This window comes from Myotis daubentonii, chromosome 3 (genome assembly GCF_963259705.1).
Source record: "Myotis daubentonii chromosome 3, mMyoDau2.1, whole genome shotgun sequence".
NCBI classification, from domain to species: domain Eukaryota; kingdom Metazoa; phylum Chordata; class Mammalia; order Chiroptera; family Vespertilionidae; genus Myotis; species Myotis daubentonii.
Genome location: NC_081842.1, coordinates 190,486,706 through 190,506,470, shown reverse-complemented (window position 1 = coordinate 190,506,470; position 19,765 = coordinate 190,486,706). Strand labels below are relative to the sequence as shown.

General features: G+C 48.1%; 2 protein-coding genes and 1 long non-coding RNA gene across 4 annotated transcripts; 2 read left to right on the top strand and 1 right to left on the bottom strand.

The window, feature by feature from the left end:
- Window positions 1-1,253: 1,253 nt before the first annotated feature.
- CFAP144 (cilia and flagella associated protein 144) lies at window positions 1,254-10,706 on the bottom strand. Of its 2 annotated transcripts, XM_059689824.1 has the most exons (4): window positions 10,453-10,702; window positions 7,228-7,287; window positions 4,675-4,778; window positions 1,254-1,448 (listed from the first exon to the last, which is right to left on the bottom strand). In XM_059689824.1, exons 1-4 carry the CDS (start codon window positions 10,583-10,585, stop codon window positions 1,338-1,340), a joined length of 408 nt encoding a protein of 135 aa, XP_059545807.1. In that variant the 5' UTR covers window positions 10,586-10,702; the 3' UTR covers window positions 1,254-1,337. The 2 variants fall into 2 exon arrangements, with proteins under 2 accessions (XP_059545807.1, XP_059545808.1); XM_059689825.1 differs by lacking the exon at window positions 7,228-7,287 and having other exon boundaries at window positions 10,453-10,706.
- A 64-nt stretch (window positions 10,707-10,770) lies between these two features.
- On the top strand, window positions 10,771-12,516 carry LOC132231169 (spermine synthase-like). The gene has a single exon (XM_059689823.1). The coding sequence runs from the start codon at window positions 10,802-10,804 to the stop codon at window positions 12,083-12,085; it is 1,284 nt and encodes a 427-aa protein (XP_059545806.1). The 5' UTR covers window positions 10,771-10,801; the 3' UTR covers window positions 12,086-12,516.
- Window positions 12,517-14,705: 2,189 nt separating this feature from the next.
- Window positions 14,706-16,595, top strand: LOC132231168 (uncharacterized). The gene is made up of 2 exons (XR_009451998.1): window positions 14,706-15,079; window positions 15,301-16,595. It is a non-coding gene; the product is annotated as an uncharacterized LOC132231168 (long non-coding RNA).
- The last annotated feature ends 3,170 nt before the right edge of the window (window positions 16,596-19,765 follow it).

Genomic DNA, 19,765 nt, shown 5'->3' with positions numbered 1-19,765 from the left:
AAAGGAAATATCTTCCTATGATACCATGCCACGCCCTGGTCTTTGACCATGGATCCCTTAGAGCAGAGATTTTCAACCAGTGTCCTTCAGAATTTTTAAAACATGCAATACCTGACTATTTCCCTTAGGTTGTCAAATGACAACACCAATAGCTGCTTGGTGTGAAAGAATCAAAATTATACCTATTTTTTGTCAGATTGGAAAAAATTATCTTTTTTGGAGTGCTGCAGAATTTTAGTAGTTTGTGTGCGCCATGAGGTGAAGAAGGTTGAAAGTTGCTGCCTTACAGCAAAAGGATCTTGGCCCATTTCTAGATCGCCACTCAGGCATTAGTAATTAGCCTCGTCCAGGATACTGTATGAAGATGCCTCCGGGGAGAGGCTCGCAGCTTTGCAGGCTTTCAGCGCAGGAGTGGTTTCAGCAGTAGATGGCTTCACCCTCTCAGCGGCCAAGCGGCAGAGAAACAGCGCCTTGCTCTGAAACTGCAGCATAATTACGGCCTAGGGCGGGGAGGGAGCATGGAGCCTCCATGTCCTCCCTGTGTTCCCAGACTGGCCATTCCCTGGCTCTTCTGAAGGATCTTTAAGTGGGTCCGCGTGGGGGTCTTTTCTTTAGAGCTGTTCTATTTTTCCACAGAGGATTCCATTAGCTTCAAACCTTTGGCAAAAATGTACAGGTGTGGGCTAGGGATTCAACCTTCCCTCTCAGATTTTCAGACCTCCGTCCTACCCTGTGCTTTCCTTAGTTCCCTGATGCTGGGCTTTCCCATTTCTCTAAGAATGACCCTCCAGCGTGGGAGATGTTACCTGCCTGGATGCTGGTGTGTGTGGAGTGGGCCTACCGGTGAGCAGCCCCCATTTCAGATCTATCGAGAGGCTGCCAAGAGTCACCTCACCAACATCCACGGTCATTTCCCTGCTTCAGACTCGCCTTGTCTAAGGGTCCCAGGAGGACTGGGTGTGGGCTCTGGGCTGAGAGGTGTCCCATTTAGCTTGCTTCTGGTGGCTTACACCCTCTTTCACCAGCGTTCTAGCTCCCCATCAGTGTTCTTGGTTACCAGTGTTCTCTCTGCTGTGGATTCATACTTTCAGTATCTCTTTATTTCCTTTACTAGGGTCTGGGGAGGCAGAGGAGATATTTTTGCAGTTAGATTTCCATCTTTAATGGAACTTCTCTGACTAGTTTATACGGTTAAGGACTTGAACCAGTGGACATGGGCAGAAAGGAAAAAGGTGAGACTGGATAGGAGAAGGTTAGACTTTCAAGGAAGGACCTTTATTTATTTGGGCAGCACACACTCTGCACATGGAAGGTGGGCAGACACCACTGCTGGCGAACTACTTGTGGCGATCATCTTCTCCCAAGCTCCACATTTTAGACTTGTACAGAGTGATGTCACTGTAGACCGCGAAGTGATTCAGCCTGGCGTCATCGCGTTCTGGGTTGACCTAGACGGGAGAATGTGTCAGAAAGCAGCCTGTGGGAAGGGGGAAGACTTGGGTTTGAAGCTGACGGGCCTGGACTTGAATCAAGGCCCACTCTGCTGATGCCCACCCTGGTTCTTTTCACTGCGAAGCCCAGTTTGCGAAATGAAGACAACCCTGACACCGAAAGAGGCACAGGATGGAGAGAGAATACCCTGCAAAGCTGCTGCCCTCCTTCCCACTGCCCACGCTGGAGGCCTGTGGACTCTTTCCCCACTGGAACGTGAGCTCCAGGGGGCAGGTGCTGTTTTAGTCACTGCTTATTCCTGCACCTAGAACAGTAAGCAGCACACACTAGGGACTCTGCACATATTTGTGAATGAACGAATGAATGTGTTGTAATTACACAGAGGACTGAGTGAGAGTGAGAACTCTGGCATGTAAATGGTATAGGAGCTCCACTGTGCAATTAACCTGACGGACACACATTCAGCACAAGTTACTAGGAGACCAGAGGCTGAGCGGTATTCACTGAGTGTGCTTCCCCCGTGTCCTATTATTGGGGTGGGAGTTCTCTTCCTGTGCAGGCTGAGGTTCTGCCAGGGGGCAGGGAGCCCTAAGTGAATTTGGGGCCGATCAAGCCTTTTGTGCCCTCTAGTGCATCACTCTGAAACTCCAGCATAATTAACTTTGTTTGCACAAATGGATGTCATGGGATTGGGGTATACTTTCTCACTATGCCACCAGCGCCATCTTGTGGCAGTGCCTCCAGTTTATAATGATGAACATGTCTAGTTTATTTGCAGACCCTTCACAACTCCATGGTGGAGACCTGATGTGAGGGCCCCCGCAATCCGTTATCTGCAAGGCCGAAGGGGGTTGAGCAGGGCAGGCTGGCCACAGCAGTCACACTAGTGACTGTCACTGCATGGTGCGCCTGCTGTGAGATGTGCTTGTCAAAGATACATTTCCACATGCACACTTTGTACCCACGGGAGCCAGGCCTTTATCTTTAAAAAACACAGCAAAGAACAGTGAGCTAAATTATTGTGCTTTGTAATATTTTTAGAAGTTGCAAAATTATCTAACTTGGATGATTTTTCATTCGCCTTCTTTCCTTCACAATCCTCCTTTTATTCACTATAAGTGAACTCCTCCCTGTCCTACATGCCCACATCCTCCCCTACTTCCCTTTGAACATTTGTCTCTTCCCCAGCCTCTTCCTCTAGACTCAGCTCCTCTGTGAAAGTGATGGGGCTCCCGCTGGAACCCTCACCTTGTCTCCCAAAGTCTCCTCTCTTCGAGGCGAGGCCCCCCTGTCTGAAGAGGAGCTGCTGCAAGGGTGCAGCTATTAGCTCTCTCCTCACTGGCTGAACGGACTTACTGAGACACTCATCCCATGCCCGTGCAGTCGTCCTGCGGCAGAGCCACTAGCCCCAGGCTGGAGTGTGGAAACAGTGGAGAAGCCAGGCCCCCATATAGAAATAAGAGAAGGACCGGGAATGGGGAGTGGGAGGGAAGGGTGTACACTACAGAATTACTCAGTGGACAGAGGCAACCAGGAGTGAGCCAAGGGGCAGGGGAAGCACATGACGGCTCTCGGTGGGGCCATGTGCCTTCTTTTATTCATTGACAGCATAGTAGCCCATTGTTATTGAGCACTTACCTGTGCTAGGTACTCTCCTAGCAAGTTATATACATTTCTGGTTAGTCCTCACAACAAACCTTCAAGTATTGATATTTTTATCCCCAATTGATAGTAAATAAATGGAGTTTCAGAGTTTCAGTTCACACAGCTAGAAAGTGGTGGAGCTGGGATTTGAACTTAGGCTATCTGGCTCCAGAGCCACCATGTAACATTGAATTGAGTTGAGCTGTAATAGCACAGGGTGCTGCAGAGGCACAGGGTGCTGCAGAAGCACAGGTGGCAGTGCCCAACTCTGCCAGTGGGGGGCAGAAATCCCTTAGTGGGGCTTCATGGAAGAGGTGACTCCAGAGCTGTGTCAGAGGATGAGCAGGACTTCCCCAAGGAGTAGTGGCTGGGGTCCGGAGCTGGGCTGCAGGACTAGCACACGTAGAGATACAGGGCGTGTAAGCTCGTGGCACCTTTGAGGCCATGAAGGAAGTTCCAATACAGCTGTGGAACATCCTGCCACCCACAAAATATACAGATGCACTAAAATCCTAGTGTTAAAAAACACAACATTTAGGGGAAAATGTAAAAGAAAAATTAGTTGTTTTGTAACTCAGGATGTTGAAGGTTTTCCTAAGCAAGGCACAAAACCCAGGAACCATAATACAAAACACTGGCACACTGCCTCCTTAAAAACCAAAACCTCTATGCGATGGAGACAGAGCGGAGTTAAAAGACAAGACTGGCAGGAAGTTCTTTGAGATGTCTCTTTAAAAGTCTACATCTTTTCCTTTAGTAACAGAAGCCCTGTATCATTTAGGGTGACGGGCTACAGGCTCCTTGTAGGCAGTGGGACCTTTCAATCCAATGAGGGGAATACTGTTGCTATCATTCCCACATTACAGGGGAGGGGCAGAACTTAGAGGTGTTAAGTGACATGGCCAAGACCAGCCTACTAATTACTGGTAGAGCAAATTAGCAGTCTGTTTTCAGCAACCTTTGTTCAATCAACACTTACCCAGTGAAAGGGTTAAAGAGAATAAAACGGGGCAGAGAAAACGGATTGTGCTTAGCAGATATCTTGCAGAAAGCTTGCAGCCTTGAACACCACATAGCCTGATAACAGCCAGACATCTGGCACAGGGAGGAGCCAAGGACGGACCGGACCCTCACGTCAGCAGAATGGCTTGCAGCCAGCAAGGACTAATAAAAACCTTTCTCTCCCTTCTGTCTCCACCTATTCCTTTCTCGGACTCAGCCCACCTGTGCCCAGGTGCCTGGCATAAAATTTCTTTTGATACATTATGGCCTCAAGTCATAGGTGCATGACCCCGGCCCACTCCGAACCTTCCACACAGGACTTACTATGCGGCAGGCACTGTTTTTGCACCTTACAAATCCTACCTCATTTATTCCTCATAACCTTGAGATATGTCCTGTAATATCTCCAGTTTACACGGAGAAAACTGAGTTACAAAATAGCTCGGTCACTTACTCAACGTCACACGGCTCGCAAATGGTAGCCAGAGTTCGAAACCAGGCAGCAGGTCCATACTCTGCTCTCTCAGCCCCCATGTTCTGTTGCCTCCGAGCTTCCTAAGTAAAGGAGACACTTACCAAGGGCTCTGAGAACCACCCAATTTCTTGGCTTTCAGTCTGTGTCTCTGGGTACTTCTTCCGGGGCCCCTGGGCAGTGTGGTGAATAAGATTCAGAAACCTGTCTGGAGGAGGGGGCATGAGTTAGAAAGTCAGCCTTTGGGAGCGACACCTGGTCCTGTGCCCTTTTGACTCGGACACTTCCTTCCTTAGAGGCAGAGCACCGGGCTCGGAGACTTTCTTGGGCCTCATGCCAAGGGTGTCTGGTTCCTCCATGCATTTTTCAACAAATACATGCTCAGCACAAACTGTGCCAGGCACTGTCTGGGCCCCGGAGGGAGAGCCGAGTGAGACACACATGGTCCCTGCTTTCCTGGAGCCCCGAGTCTAGGAGAGGGGAAAGGGGACACAATGTACAAGTACACAAGCAAACCCAACAGTGGCAAACAGTGAGGCGAACTGTGAAGAAGGGGCAGTCGGAGGGGCACACACAGGTCAGCTGGCTAAGTCCACAGGATCTTTAGGGGACGCCTCTCTGGATGTCAAGCAGGAGGTAGCCCTGAGCAAGAGGCAGAGGCAAAGTACACCCCTGCCGGCGTGAGCACAAAGGCCTGAGGCGCGGATGAGACTGGACACGGTAGCTGTGGCCCAAAGAGGAGGAGGAGGGCTGTAAGAGGTCAAGTCAGCCCTGGCTGGTGGCTCCGTGGTTAGAGTGTCAGCCCACAGACTGAAGGGGCGTGGGTTCAATTTCCAGGGTCAAGGGTACGTACCTCAGTTGCAGGTGCGGGAGGCAACCAATGGATGTGTCTCTTTCTCTCCCCCTCTTCCCTCCCTTCCACTTTCTCTAGAAATTAATAGGGAAAAAATATCCTCCAGTGAGGATTACAAAACAAAAAACAAAAAAGGTCAAATCCTTTTGTATTGAAATAAGTCTGGCTGCCAACGCCAGGTATATTTGTAGCTCCACAGCTTAAGGACTCAAAAGAATTTTCATTTTTAATTCATACCTTATCAAATCTCAATTTGAGAGAGGCAGTTTGACATCAGGAAGAAACTGGGGTTTTTAGTGGGACATTCTGGATCTTCTATTATTCACTTGTCAAGGGGTTTAACTTCTCTGGGTCTCACTTTGCTCATCTGTAGAATGGGAGGCAAATACCCACTTCAGCGAGGTGACTGAGAATGGACTGAAGGGGTGTGACTGAAGGGCCTGTGCATCCGACCAAGCTCATCTTTAGCATGAGGGAGCTAGTAATGAACTTCTGCCTGGCTTTCAAGACCTCACTGTCTGTTATTTTTCTTATTGCTACAAGGCCCCAGCTTCTGTCCTTTACCTAGGCTGGTGTCTTCACTACAGATGAGAACCGTACCTTTTTAATTATGCTCTTTTGATAGTTCACTTGACTTGTCTGTCTCCACTCTGCTGTGTGATCATTCATGCTCCCCCCACCCCACACCTCCCAACCCATCCTCCTGCATGTCCTACATCCTTTCTCCATCGTGTTCTACTCTAAGAACATAGAGGGGAAGGAGAGCAGCTTTCCATAAAATACTTCTCTTCCCTCATTCCCACACATGGCCAGTGTCCACCTATAGATTGTGGCCCTGCCAAACTACTCATAGTTCTAGGGCCATGGTGGTGTCTCTCGTTTCTGTGCCTTGCCATGTAACTCGGAATGTCTTTCCTCATCACCCTGTGCCCACCTCCTTTAAGAAGACTTTCCAAAACTCCACGGCCTGACTTAGGCACCTGTTTTCTATGCTGTTGCCATCCCAGTCCTGGTCTCTAATCTATCTGTCTCTTCTTCACTATGGGATGAGATCTCCTCCCCAGCCCCATCACATAGTACTATCACATAGTGACTATTACTTAGTAATGATGAAAATAATTACATGAATCTACAATTACTGATCACCATGTACCAGATACTGTTCTAAACACTTTAAGTATTTTATTTAATCCTCACAACAACCCTAAGAGATAAACTCAGGGAGATATAAAAATCTTGCCCAGGCCCTGGTCTGATAGCTCAGTTGGTTAGTGTGGTCCTGGTACTCCAAGGTTTTGGGTTAGACCCCCGGTCAGGGAACATACAAGAATCAACCAAGGAATGCATAAATAAGTGGAACAACAAATCAATGTATGTCTGTCTGTCTGTCTCTCTCTCCCTCCCTCCCTCCCTCTCCTCTCCTTCCTCCCTTCCTCTCTCTCTTCCTAAAATAAAAAAAATTAAAAAAAATCTTGTCCAAAGTCACACAGTTCATGAGCGGCAGAACCAGGATTTGAATTAAGTATGATTCCAAAATTTGTGTTTATAACAGCTAATGTTTGATGAATGAATGAATGCAATGTTATGGTCATTAGAAACATGTTTGTTGGCTTGAAAGTTAATAAACTGGAACTATGGTGGCATATGTCCATCTCTTATGAGCTTGGATAGTATGAGCGCAGTTTTCAGATGATCAAAGCAGAGGACTTTATTTGCTCCAAGATGAGACTCCCCTGAGAGGACTGTGCAGCCATCTGCCTGTCTTCGTTCTATGTCAGTGGTGTTCTCAAACCCCAGGACCTACCATCTGCAGGTTCCTCCAGGTTATCATGCCAAGACATGGGCTTTCTGGTGATTGTGTGAACTAGAGAGGAAATAGCATCATAAGTTCACGTTAAAACACGAATCCTTGCCCTAAGACCCACAGTAGGCCAGACACCCACTTAGTATTTCCTCAGTGACTGTCACATGTCAGGTATGGTGCTGGACATGAGGGAATAAGGCCCTCAAGGACCTCATAGTCTAGAATGTCACTGTCCAGTTCCGTGGCCATCAGCCACATGTGGCTACTTGAATTTGAATACTTAAGTACAATTAAAAATTAATTCCTAAGTCACACTAGGCACATTCCAAAACTCAATAGCACATGTGGCTGATGGCCACCATTTCGGGCAGCGCATTTTCATCATTGCAGACCATTCTCTTGGACAACATCATTGTTCGGGGATGCAGACACCCTTCAGCCAAACAAGGTTAGACAGAGAGTGAGACCACATGGTAATAGAGGTTCAGAATCCATAGACATCTACTTAGCTGGTAATTACTGGTGCCCTGGAGACAGGGAAGGTTCCCATACGCCCTCAGCTCCCATTCTAGTTGTGGTGATATATACAAATAAACCATTTCACGCCAATCCAAGTAAGATGCAGAGCAATAAAGCAGGTTCTGTGGGTAGAGAGTTGGGGGCGGGTGGGGATGGGAGATACATTAAGGCAGAGTCTTGCATAAAGTGAGGGATTGTGCTGGTTGAGGACATGGGAAGAATCCGAGAGTGACCCTGGTGACTTTGAGACACATGTAAAAGGCCAGAGTAATTCAAGAGGAGGGAGCGAGGTAGAGAGTGGGAGGAAATGAGCAGAGGCCAGAAGGAACCAGTGGTCTCCAAAGTCATCTTATCTCAAACTCCTGAGCCTACATCCCTATGATTATCAGCAATTAACAAAGCATAAGTTCTTTTTTTTTCTACATAAAAGTAAACATAAATACCAGTTCTAATATTTTCTCACTCCAACACAATGGACCATATTCATCATGTTTTCAAGGGGCAGAGTTAGGAGAGCAATGCTTTCCCTAGAAAGCCTGGAGGCTGCCGAGGGATTATTTAAATTGTTGGAATGGACCAAACCTAAACAAAATTAGACATTAATTTGTTATCCTGAATTTAGTGGTTAGGGCAGGGGTGGGCAAACTTTTTGACTCGAGGGTCACAATGGGTTCTTAAACTGGACCGGAGGGCCGGAACAAAAGCATGGATGGAGTGTTTGTGTGAACTAATATAAATTCAAAGTAAACATCATTACATAAAAGGGTACGGTCTTTTTTTTTTTTAGTTTTATTCATTTCAAACGGGCCGGATCCGGCCCGCGGGCCGTAGTTTGCCCACGGCTGGGTTAGGGACTCCCACTGGAAAACCAGGTTAAATTGTAAGAAAAGTGAAGACATTAGATTTTGTGTGTGTGTGCATGCACACATGCTGGGTAACTATGTGAGGAGATGACTATGCTACTTAGATTGACTGTTGTAATCATTTCACTATGTATATCAAAACAATGTAATATGCCTTAAATATATACAATTTTAACGTTAAAAATGACATTACATTTTTCTCTATGAATCTGGGCTGCAGTCGACTAGAGTTAATTTAGCCTAGAAGTTGGGGTAGAAGTTCAGGAAGAAGGAACAATTGTTATGAAGGTAAAGAGGTTGGGAATGACCGGATGTGTTAGGAAATCCATTTATTTAGACGATGGGAGAGAAGGGAGCATGTGGCTGGTGCAGAGTAGGCACTGAAATATTTCTCAAAAGAAGAGTGCATGGGTGGGGAGGGGAGTGAGGATGAAGCTGGGGGCAACAGAGCCAGATCCACAGATCAGTTCAAACCTCAGCTCAGAAGCTGTGGGGCCAGTGAGGCTTCTGCAGAGGCATGGGGGGGGGGGGGGGGGAATCAAATTAGCATTTTAGCACAGCTCTCTAGCCAGCAGTGTCAAGGTTGGAGGTGAGGGGGGCTTGGAAGAAAAGAGTAGTTAGGAGCCCAGCAGAGCAGGCCAGGCAGGAGTGAGGAGGCTCTGCTGAGGCCCAGGGGTGAGCATGGAGAGAGGCAGTCGCAGGCACTATTTAGAGGGCGGAATTAAGTGAGGAGAGGTGAGATGTCTCCATGTGCACGATGGCGTGTTTCACTGAGGAAGGAACACGGGAAGGGGCAGGTGAAAGAAATGTTAATAACCAGGACTGAGGATTGAGATGAGGAGTGAGGGAGAGAGTGATGGAGGATGACTTCCAGGCTTCTAACTTGGGGGAGCAAACGGTTGTGGTGACTTTTGCTAAGACAGGATATTCTGAAGTAGCAGCAGGTAGGGAGGGGGTGCAGGATGTGCCTATTTGGGGAACTGGTGAATTGGAGGCACCCATGGGTTGTCCAGGGGAAGGGGGAGCTAGGAAGTGTTTGGGCAAATGGGTCTGGGGCTCCATTTGAGCCGCAATGGCATTCAGGGGGAGGTGATGTTACAGGACCACCCAAGGAATGTGCAAAGTGGAAGGTGGGGCCATTTTATCCAGGGGACACTATGGGCCCTGGGTCCACTACCCCTGAACTTTCCAAAAGTCTAAGGCAATTTAGAAACTTGGAAAAAACACACAACCCCTCAAACTTCTGCTCATTAAAAACAAACCAGAATTGCCCTGACCGGTTTGGCTCAGTGGATAGAGCATCGGCCTGCGGACTCAAGGGTCCCAGGTTTGATTCCGGTCAAGGGCATGTACCTTGGTTGCGGGAACACACTCAGTAGGGAGTGTGCAGGAGGCAGCTGATGGATGTTTCTAACTCTCTATCTCTCTCCCTTCCTCTCTGTAAGAAATCAGTAAAATATATTTTAAAAAAAATTACCGGCAAAACAAAATACATAAAACCCTGCCAAATAGAATACTTCAAAAACAAAATTATAAAAAGCCTTTCAACTTTTTTACAACAAAAATATTTCATCATGACTATTTAAACACATCTAATATATCTGATGCGATGTGGGGGGAGACACCCCGACCCCTCTTCCCAGCCAGAAGTCCCAACTCCGGAAGTCTAGGCGGAGGGGGGGGGGGGGCGCAGAGAAGGCCTCTCCCCACCGTGCTCCGCCCCAACCCCGCCTCCCCCTGACCAGCACCGGGCGGCTCCTCCTCCCCGCCCCCCACACCCCGTACTCCCAGCCTCCTCCCAGCGCCCCCCTTTCCCCTTCCTCAACCCCGCGGCACCCCTCACCCTTGCGCAGGGGATTCACGTGATACTCCGGGTAGAGTTTCTGGGTTCGTAACTCTTTGAGGTACAATTCCCGCAAGATCTGGTTGTGACGCACCTCATCTAGCATCACCTTTCCCTTCTGGTGTCCGGCCATGGGCTTGGCCCGGCTGGGTCTGGCCCGGCTTCCTCTCACCGCCCCCCCAGACGCTCGCCGAGTGCCGGGCCACCCGCCGCCCTCGGGCACGCAGTCCGGCTGTCTCCAAGGCAACAGCGTCCAGGACGCTCCGCCCGCCCCGCCTCCCGGAATCTCCCCAAGCCCCGCCCCCTCGGGCGCCGGACTCACCTTCCGCCGCTTCGCTGGACGTAGCCGATGACGGGGACCGCCCCTGGATGCGACCGGAAAAGGACTCTCCCTGCCGCGGCCGAGTGGGACGGTCGTGGACTTGTGATTGGGACCCACCTGGGTCAGTCATTTACGACAGAAGATTTCGGAAGGGCTCCGAGCGCTCTCCCCCCGCACGGAGTCCCGCCGCCGCCCCTCCGGCCGGGCCGCAGGATGGCCGCCGCGCGGCACCGCACGCTGGACTTCCTGCCGGGCGCCCGAGCCCGCGACGGGACCGTCCTCGCAGCCCTGCGGCCCGTGTTCCGGGCGCGGGGCATGACGGAGTCGCTGCACACCTGGCAGCACCATGGCTGCTTAGCGACCTACACCAGCGCGAGCGGCAGCTTCGCCAACTTGAGAATCTACCCGCATGGCTTGGTGTCGCTGGACCTTCAGAGCTACGGCGGCGATGCGCAAGCCACGGAGGTGGACAGTCTTTTGAACGAAGTAGAGGAAAGAATGAAAGACCTGAGTCGGGGCAGCCCTGGGAGGGCGAAGCGCTTGCCACCCATCGTTCGAGGAGGGGCCATCGACCGGTACTGGCCCACGGCCGACGGCCGCCTGGTGGAGTACGACATCGACGAGGTGGTGTATGATGAGGACTCGCCCTATCAGAACATTAAGATCCTGCACTCGAAGCAGTACGGGAATATTCTCATCCTGAGCGGGGACATCAACCTGGCGGAGAGCGATTGGGTCTACACCCATGCCATCATGGGCAGCGGCAGAGAGGATTACGCTGGCAAAGACGTGCTGATCCTGGGAGGCGGGGATGGAGGCGTCTTATGCGAAATAGTCAAACTGAAGCCCAGGATGGCCACGATGGTCGAGATTGACCAGATGGTGATCGACGGGTGTAAGAAGTACATGCGGAAAACGTGCGGCGACGTCCTGGACCAGCTGACGGGAGACTGCTACCAGGTTCTGGTGGAGGACTGCGTTCCGGTGCTGAAGAGGTACGCCAGCGAGGGCAGAGCGTTTGACTATGTGATCAACGACCTGACGGCGGTTCCCATCTCCACAGCCCCGGAGCAGGACTCCACGTGGGAGTTCCTCAGGCTGATCCTGGACCTGTCCATGAGGGTCCTGAAGCAGGACGGGAAATACTTCACGCAGGGAAACGGTGTCAACCTGACGGAAGCCCTTTCACTCTACGAACAGCAGCTTGGATGCCTCTACTGCCCGGTGGAATTCTCCAAGGAAGTGGTCTGTGTCCCTTCATACTTGGAGCTGTGGGTATTTTACACCGTTTGGAAGAAAGCTCAGCCTTGAAGATCAGTATGCCCTAATCCTGTATGTTGCAGATAGCCTTCCTGACCTGCACATGCTGCACATGCCATGGAATGGAGTCAGGCAGTTGCTGGTGAATTTCTTCAAGTGTTTTTTTTTTTTTTTAGTCTAATAATTACTTTTAATTTAAAAAAGCAAATGGAACATGTATGTTTTTATGAGCTAGGGTGCTTTTGTTTATGAAAGCCAGCTGAAGATAATGAGACAGCTTGACGAAGGCTGCTCAATGAACCCCTAGAATGTGATTTTGTTACTTTTAAAAAATGTATGGGCTTTTCTTGTGTTTTTTGTTTTGTTAGACTTTGAATTTGATTGTTTGGAGGAATGAATATCATTGTTTTGTTCTGGAGGAAAGTCTCTATGATGTTCCCCAAAAAGTTAACTTAGATATTAAAATTTGGTGCTTATGCCCAGCTTGTGTGGCTCAATGGTTGGGTGTCATCCTATGAACAGGGAGGTAACCGTTCGATTCCCCGTCAGGGCACATGCCCGCGTTGCAGGTTTAATCCCCAGTGGTGGGCGTGCAGGCGGCAGCCAATCAGTGATTCTCATCATTGATGTTTCTATCCCTTCTCTCCCTCTCCCTCTTTGAAATATATTAAAAATATATATGTAAATTTGGTGCTTATAAGAAATAGTTAAAACGGAATGAATTAGCAATGCATTGATTAAAATTACAAATGAGAAAAAATATGAAACAAAGAAACCTTTCTCACTTCAAAGCTGATGCCCAGAATCCAGCCCTCTATGTCTTTCTCACAAAACAGCAGGGGTCTCATATCTGAGAACACATTCTGGCCCAGATCATTGTGTGATAATATAGACAGAATAACCCTTTCCTAACTTAAGTAACTGGGGGACTTTATTGTTTATTTTTTATTGTGATAAAATATACATAAAAGATTACCATCTGAACCATTCAAGTACACAGTTCAGTAGTGTGAAGTGAATCCACATTGTGTGAGAACATCTCCAGAACTTTTTCATACCCATTAAACAATTCCCCATTTCCCCTACCCCCAGCTCCTGGCAACTATCACTTTCTCTTTTATGAATTTGACTACTCTTAGATACCTTATATAATACTAGAGGCCCGGTGCAAAAAATTTGTGCACTCGGGGGAGGGGGGGGGGTCCCTCAGCCCGGCCTGTGCCCTCTCGCAGTCTGGGACCCCTCGGGAGATAACGACCTGCTGGCTTAGGCCTGCTCCCGGGTGGCAGAGGGCAGGCCCAATCCCTAGCTGCAGCCCCTGGTCGGGCTCAGAGCAGGGCCGATTGGGGAGTTGGGGCGCCGCCCCCTGTCATGCACAGAGCAGGGCGATAGGAAGGTTGTGATGCCACCCTCAGTCACGCTCAGGGTAGGGCCGATTGGGGGGTTCGGGCAGCGTCCCCTGTCACACTCAAGGCAGGGTCGATGGGGAGGTTGCGGCGCCACCCCCTGTCACGCACAGAGCAGGGCCAATCGGGGTTGGGGCACTGCCCCCTGTCACTCACAGAGCAGGGCCCATCAGGGGGGTTGGAGCTCCATACCCTCTCACGCACAGAGCAGGGCCCATCAGGGGGTTGGGGCGCTGCCCTCTATCACCCACAGAGCAGGGCCGATCAGGGGGTTGGGGCGCCGCCACTGTCACACTCAGGGCAGGGCCGATGGGGAGGTTATGGCTCTACCCTGTCACACACAGAGCAGGGCCCGTTGGGGGCGGGGGAGGGGGTTGGGGCGCCGCACCCTGTCACACACAGAGCCTCAGGGCGATCAGGGGGTTGGGGAGCTCCCCCCTATCAGGCACAGAGCAGGGCTGATCAGGGCGTTGGGGCGCCTTCCCCTGTCATGAACAGAGCAGGGTGGATAGGGAGGTTGTGGCCCCGCCCCCTGTCACACACAGAGCCTCAGGGCGATCAGGGGGTTTGGGTGCTGCCCCCTGTCACGCTGATCCTAGTGCCGGGAGGCATATTACCCTTTTACTATATAGGGTGGAGCCCTGGTGCACGGGTGGGGGCAGGCTGGTTTGCCCTGAAGGGTGTCCTGGATCAGGGTGGGGGTCCCCACTGGGGTGCCTGGCCAGCCTGGGTGAGAGGATGATGGCTGTTTGCAGCTGGTCACACACCCTTCAGGGTGGTGGTCCCCACTGGGGGCCTGGTCAGTCTGGGTGAGGGGCTGAGGGCTGTTTTCAGGCTGGGGGTGACTGAAGCTCCCAACCGCTCCTTTTTTTCTTTCTTTCTTTTTTTTTATTCTGGGCCAGCTTTAGCTCTGAGGCTTGGCTCCAGCTCTTAGGCCTCCGCTGCTGAAAGTAGGTTTCTGGCCTTTGCTTACAGTGTTGCGATCCTGCTGGCTGAAGCCCGGCGGACTAAAGCAGGTTTCTGGGGTTTTGTTTAGCTTCTATATTTGTTACATAGTTGCTTAGAGTTGCAGCTCAGAGGCCTGCAGTGGCAGGCGGGGAACGTTGGAGTCCTCCATCACTGAAGCAAGCAAGCCTCATGTTAGTTTCAAGCTGCCTGGCTGCCGGCCGCCATCTTGGCTGGCAGTTAATTTGCATATTGCCCTGATTAGCCAATGGGAAGGGTAGCAGTCGTACGCCAATTACCATGTTTCTCTTTTATTAGATAGGATAGTTTATTCTAAAAGAACAAAAAACAGGCCTAGCATAAAGAAAGGAGCCACCGTCGGTTTTAAAAGTAAGCATCTAAACATTGACTCCAAAGCCTGTGCTCTTCCCGTGTGTCCGTCCTTCCTTCCTTCACTCATTCATTCGTGACACAGTGTGTTCCAGGATGTGTTTAGGTCTGGGGAACACAGTGCTGAACATGACAGTTGTGTGAACATGTCTGCAGTTTCCTGAGCCCAGCAAGCAACGTCATCCTTGCTTTTTCAGCTCTGCTTTCTCCCGTGTGGTCTGCCTGGGGAATACCTACCCAATGTTTATAATGAGCTCACATGTAATCATCTTTCAAAAGTCTTTCTGGACTCTCTAGACCAGGGGTGGGCAAACTTTTTGACTCGAGGGCCACAATGGGTTCTTAAACTGGACCGGAGGGCCGGAACAAAAGCATGGATGGAGTGTTTGTGTGAACTAATATAAATTCAAAGTAAACATCATTACATAAAAGGGCACGGTCTTTTTTTTTTTTAGTTTTATTCATTTCAAACGGGCTGATTTGGCCCGCGGGCCGTAGTTTGCCCACGGCTGCTCTAGACCCTAGTCTAGTTTTTCTTCGTGACATGCTCTATCCCAAATCTACAATTACTAGAATATTTTACTATTTTGTTTATATCTAAGTTACTTGAGAACAAGAACTATATCTAGTCCCTCTCTGTATTGCTAATACCTGGCACAGTATGGACAGATGTAGGTGTTTGGTAAATGTTTGCTGGCTGGCTGGATGTCTGACCAGTTGGCACTGTGATTTTCTTCTGCTTACATCATTACATAAGCCATCAGAAATGCAAACATTTCATCACATGCTGGTTGAGTGGGAGAAGCACCTTTGTTACTTGTCATTGTGAGCCATGCGTGGGTCCCTTTTCCTAGCGAGGCTCAAATAGCCTCCTAAAGTCTTCACTACCTTCCTAAGGCTGAGGATAAAACGAACCTTCATTCTGCTAAGGAGACACACTGTTAGCTTTGGGACAATTAGCAAGACTATAGGTCCCAGCCAAACTGACATTTTTTCAGCCTGGACCCAGTGGTCCAGCCCTTCCTCCACACAGGACTAGGGCTAGGCGGAAGCTCAGAAGGAAGAGGCGTTGGAATTGCAATAGCTTCATCTTCCCATTCCAGTTCCACATTTTTGTGTTTCCCTGATATGAGCTCTAAACATAACAGCTTAGTCCAGTGCAGGCCATCCCACTGCCTGTGGGGCTAGCTTCTGCTTATCTTGGTGCATTCCAAGCTATCAGTGTGCTTCTAAACTCTGAGACTGTGTATTGAGAAATACTGAAGAGATGAAAAACATAATTGTCCTGGCCCTCCATCTCATCCAGTGTCTGAGGTTGCAGATTTTTCTTGAAATTTCTGGGTTACTTTTCAATTAGGATCAGATAACAGGGAATCAACCAGAAAGTCAAATGCCTTCACATTAGCAACAAACTGAATTATCTAGGAATTAACCTAACAAGGAATGCATGAAACTTTAAGAAAAACAAAATGTAACAAATAAAGAGATGAACATTATATGTTGGTGAAACAACTATGCAATAGTTAGAACCACAACATAGAGGTACTACAGCACTATGGACAGACCTTTAAAAACAATGTTGATTGAAAAATCTAGAAAAGACTAAGGTTTATAATCTAATATTATTAATTAAAACTACAAACAACCCTGGCAGGGTAGCTCAGTTGGTTAGAGCATCATCCCAATAAACCAAGGTCGTGGGTTTGATCCCCATTCAAGGCACATACAAGAATCAACCAGTAAATGCATAATTAAATGGAACAACAAATCAATCTCTCTCTCTCTCTCTCTCTCTCTCTCTCTCTCTCTCTCTCTCTCTCTCTCATCAATAATAAAAATTATAAACACACACACACACACTACAAATAGACCAATCTATGTGGTATAAGACCAATTCTACATGGTACAGAGTTAATATCTGGGTAAGAGAGGGGGGAGGCTAAATATAGGGTGAAAAAATAAAGCAAGACTTTTGCTTCTAACCACAATAGAATAACTGGGCCTGGGTTTGCCCTCCTGGTACAAACAAGTAGACAAAATACATGAAACAGCTGTTGGCTAACGACATCGGATACAAGCTGCGCTGGGCTGTGATTTCTAGAGAGAAGGGAACAGATGAGACGATCTCAACAATTGCCTTACTTTTCTGCCTGGAGACACTTTCTGAAACGAGGAAAGGCAAACCCAAGCTGAGCCTGGCAATATTGCATTGTTGAGAGAACATAGGTTGAGGTTCATGAAGTGTGAAAATTTGTGGAACAGTAAAATGGAGAGGAGGAGGAGAAGAGGGAGAGGGAGTGAAGGGGAGGAAGAAGAGGAGGGAGAGGAGAAGGACTATTCATGGCTTTAAATACTGGTATTAGAAAAGAACCAAAGTACAATATTGGTGGACTAGGCTTCTATCATAGGAAGCTGGAAAAAAGAAGAAAATAAATTTAATAAAAATGTAATAAGTAGAAGAAAGAATAAAAAGTGGAAATCAATTACCTGGAAAATAGGCAACCAATAGATAAAACCAAGAAAGCCAAAAACTATTCTTTATTTCAAATACTGATAACATGGATAAGCTAGACTAAAGAAAAATAAAGAAGACACAATTATAATGAATAAAAATGGGACATCATTACACCTCATACAGACATGAAGTGGACAATAAGGAAATATTACAATTTTATCAACAAATTTGACAATTTAGACAAAATGGATAACTTATGTAAAAATACAATTTTCCAGAACTGAAAAAAGGTGGAAATTCTGCCATGCTTTATATAAACATTTAATTTTTAATTGAAAAACCATAATATAAAATCTCTAGGCCCTGATGCCTTTTCTGGTTATTCTATCAAACATATGGACATATTCATAGAAAAATACAACCTTCCAAAACTTAATCAGGAAGAGGCTAAAAATCTCAATAGGCCAATAACTATGGAGGAAATTGAAGCAGTAATCAAAAAGCTTCCAGCAAACAAACATATAATGAAGAAAACACCAATCCTACATGACTCAGAAAACAAGTGGAGGGAAGTACAAAGTATATCAAGTATATAAAGAAAATGGAGCTCTTTGTATATAGGCCCTTTCAGAGTTGTATGTGCTGCAAATTTATGTTTTCATTGTATGACTTGCCTTTTTCAGTCCCTTTATAGTGCATTTTGATAACTAAAAGTTACTTAATATTGTCTTTTTAACATTTAATTGTTGTCAGATGTCTCAGTCTTTCCCTGTGTGGTTAGTGCTTTGTAAATGCCACTTAAGACATTTTTTCCTAATTAAATATGTCAAGATATTTTCTTATAATACCTTCTAGCTCAGCACTGTTTAACCAGAAATATGAAGAAAGCTACATGCATAATTTAAAATTTTCTGATATCTAAGTAAAGGGTAAAAAGAAACAAAATTAACATTTAAAATGTTTTCTTTAACCCAATATATCTAAACTCTTATTTCAACACAAAAATTTTTAGTGCAATTTTTAAAATGCTGCGTGTTTGAAATCCAGTAAAAAAATTTACACTGAATAGCACATCTCAAGTGCTCAATAGCTAGGCATGACCACAGCAATTCTAGACGAGTTATTGTTTTTACCCTTTCACATTTAGATCTTTTTTTTTAAAGCTGTGTTTTTATTTTTATTGCTAAACCTCAAACATTTCTTTTTTAAAAATATGTTTTATTGATTTCAGAGAGGGAGGGAGAGATAGAAACATCAATGATGAGAGAGAATCATTGATCGGCTGCCTCCTGCATGCCCCACACTGGGATGGAGCCTGCAACCTGGACACGTACCCTTGACCAGAATCAAACCTGGGACCCTTCAGTCTGCAGGCCAATGCTCTATCCATTGAGCCAAACCAGCTAGAACTAGATCTGTTTTATGTGAAACTGAATTTTGAGAGTAGTGTGATCTAGAAGTATAGGTGAATATTTTTTCATGAGAGTTTCCAATTGACCCAGAACCAATTTATAAAAAAGACTGGGGGCCCAGTGCATGAATTCGTGTACCTTGAAAGGAACTGTGGGCCGTGAGGCTGTGGTGGGCACAGGGGTGGGTCTTGGCTCATCCTCCACGCCCCCACCTGGCCCCTCCCACCTGGCCCCTGGTCTCCTCTCTGCTGGCAGCCCTGCTCCCGCTGCCACCGCTCCCATGCATTGACAGCTCCAGCCCCACTCGCACCCCTGACAGTGCGGAGCAATTGGGGCCAGCGCCAGCAGTGGGTGTGAGCGGGCCCAGCACCATCAGAGGGTGCGAGTGGTGGCTGCTGCCCCAATCGCCTCTCAGGAGCAGGAGCAGGAGCAGGTGGAGAAGCCCTCAGGGGCAATTGGGGCTGGTGGCCACCGCTCATATCCACTAACAGCACCGAGTGATCAGGACCAGCTCTGGCAGCAGGTGCAAGCAGTGGCTCCAGTGCTGGCAGCAGGTGCGAGAGGCAGTTGCCAGCCCCGATCACTGCTCAGGAGCAGCGATAGGTGGAGAAGCCCTGAGGGGCAATTGGGGCCAGCAGCCACCACTTGCACCCACTGTCGGCGCCAAGCGATCGGGGCCAGGGCCGGCAGTGGGGGCAGGACCACTGCACGTGGGAGCAAAGAATTTTCAGTACCACCAGAGGCTCGCCCCGATGACAGCAACCGGCGCCCCGCCTTGGTCTGGCACCCCCTCTCACCTGCTCCACCATCCTGCCGTGGCCAGCGCCTGCCATGTTCCGTGCCCGCCCCCTGGGGGTCAGCACATGTCATAGTGACTGGTTGTTTGGTTGTTCCGTGTTTGGTCTATTTGCATATTAGCCTTTTATTATATAGGATAGTCATTTCTCCACTGTTTCACTTTTACTTTTCCCATATAAATTATGGTCAGCTTGTGAAGTTACCCAAAACTATATATTAGAATTTTGATTGACATTGCATGGAGACTATATATCAGTTTGAGGAGAGTACTTTAGAAAATACATATCATGTATTCTTCTGATGATGTCATCTGGGTAGCATCTGT

Coding starts and splice junctions, on each gene's coding strand:
- CFAP144 (XM_059689824.1), bottom strand. CDS start 10,585: ATGGCCGGACACCAGAAGGGAAAGGTGATGCTAGATGAGGTGCGTCAC. Junction 7,288..10,452: donor CGTGAATCCCCTGCGCAAGG/GTGAGGGGTGCC, acceptor TTTCCTCTCTAG/TTCACACAATCACCAGAAAG. Junction 1,449..4,674: donor GGTGGTTCTCAGAGCCCTTG/GTAAGTGTCTCC, acceptor TCTCCCGTCTAG/GTCAACCCAGAACGCGATGA.
- LOC132231169 (XM_059689823.1), top strand. CDS start 10,802: ATGACGGGGACCGCCCCTGGATGCGACCGGAAAAGGACTCTCCCTGCC.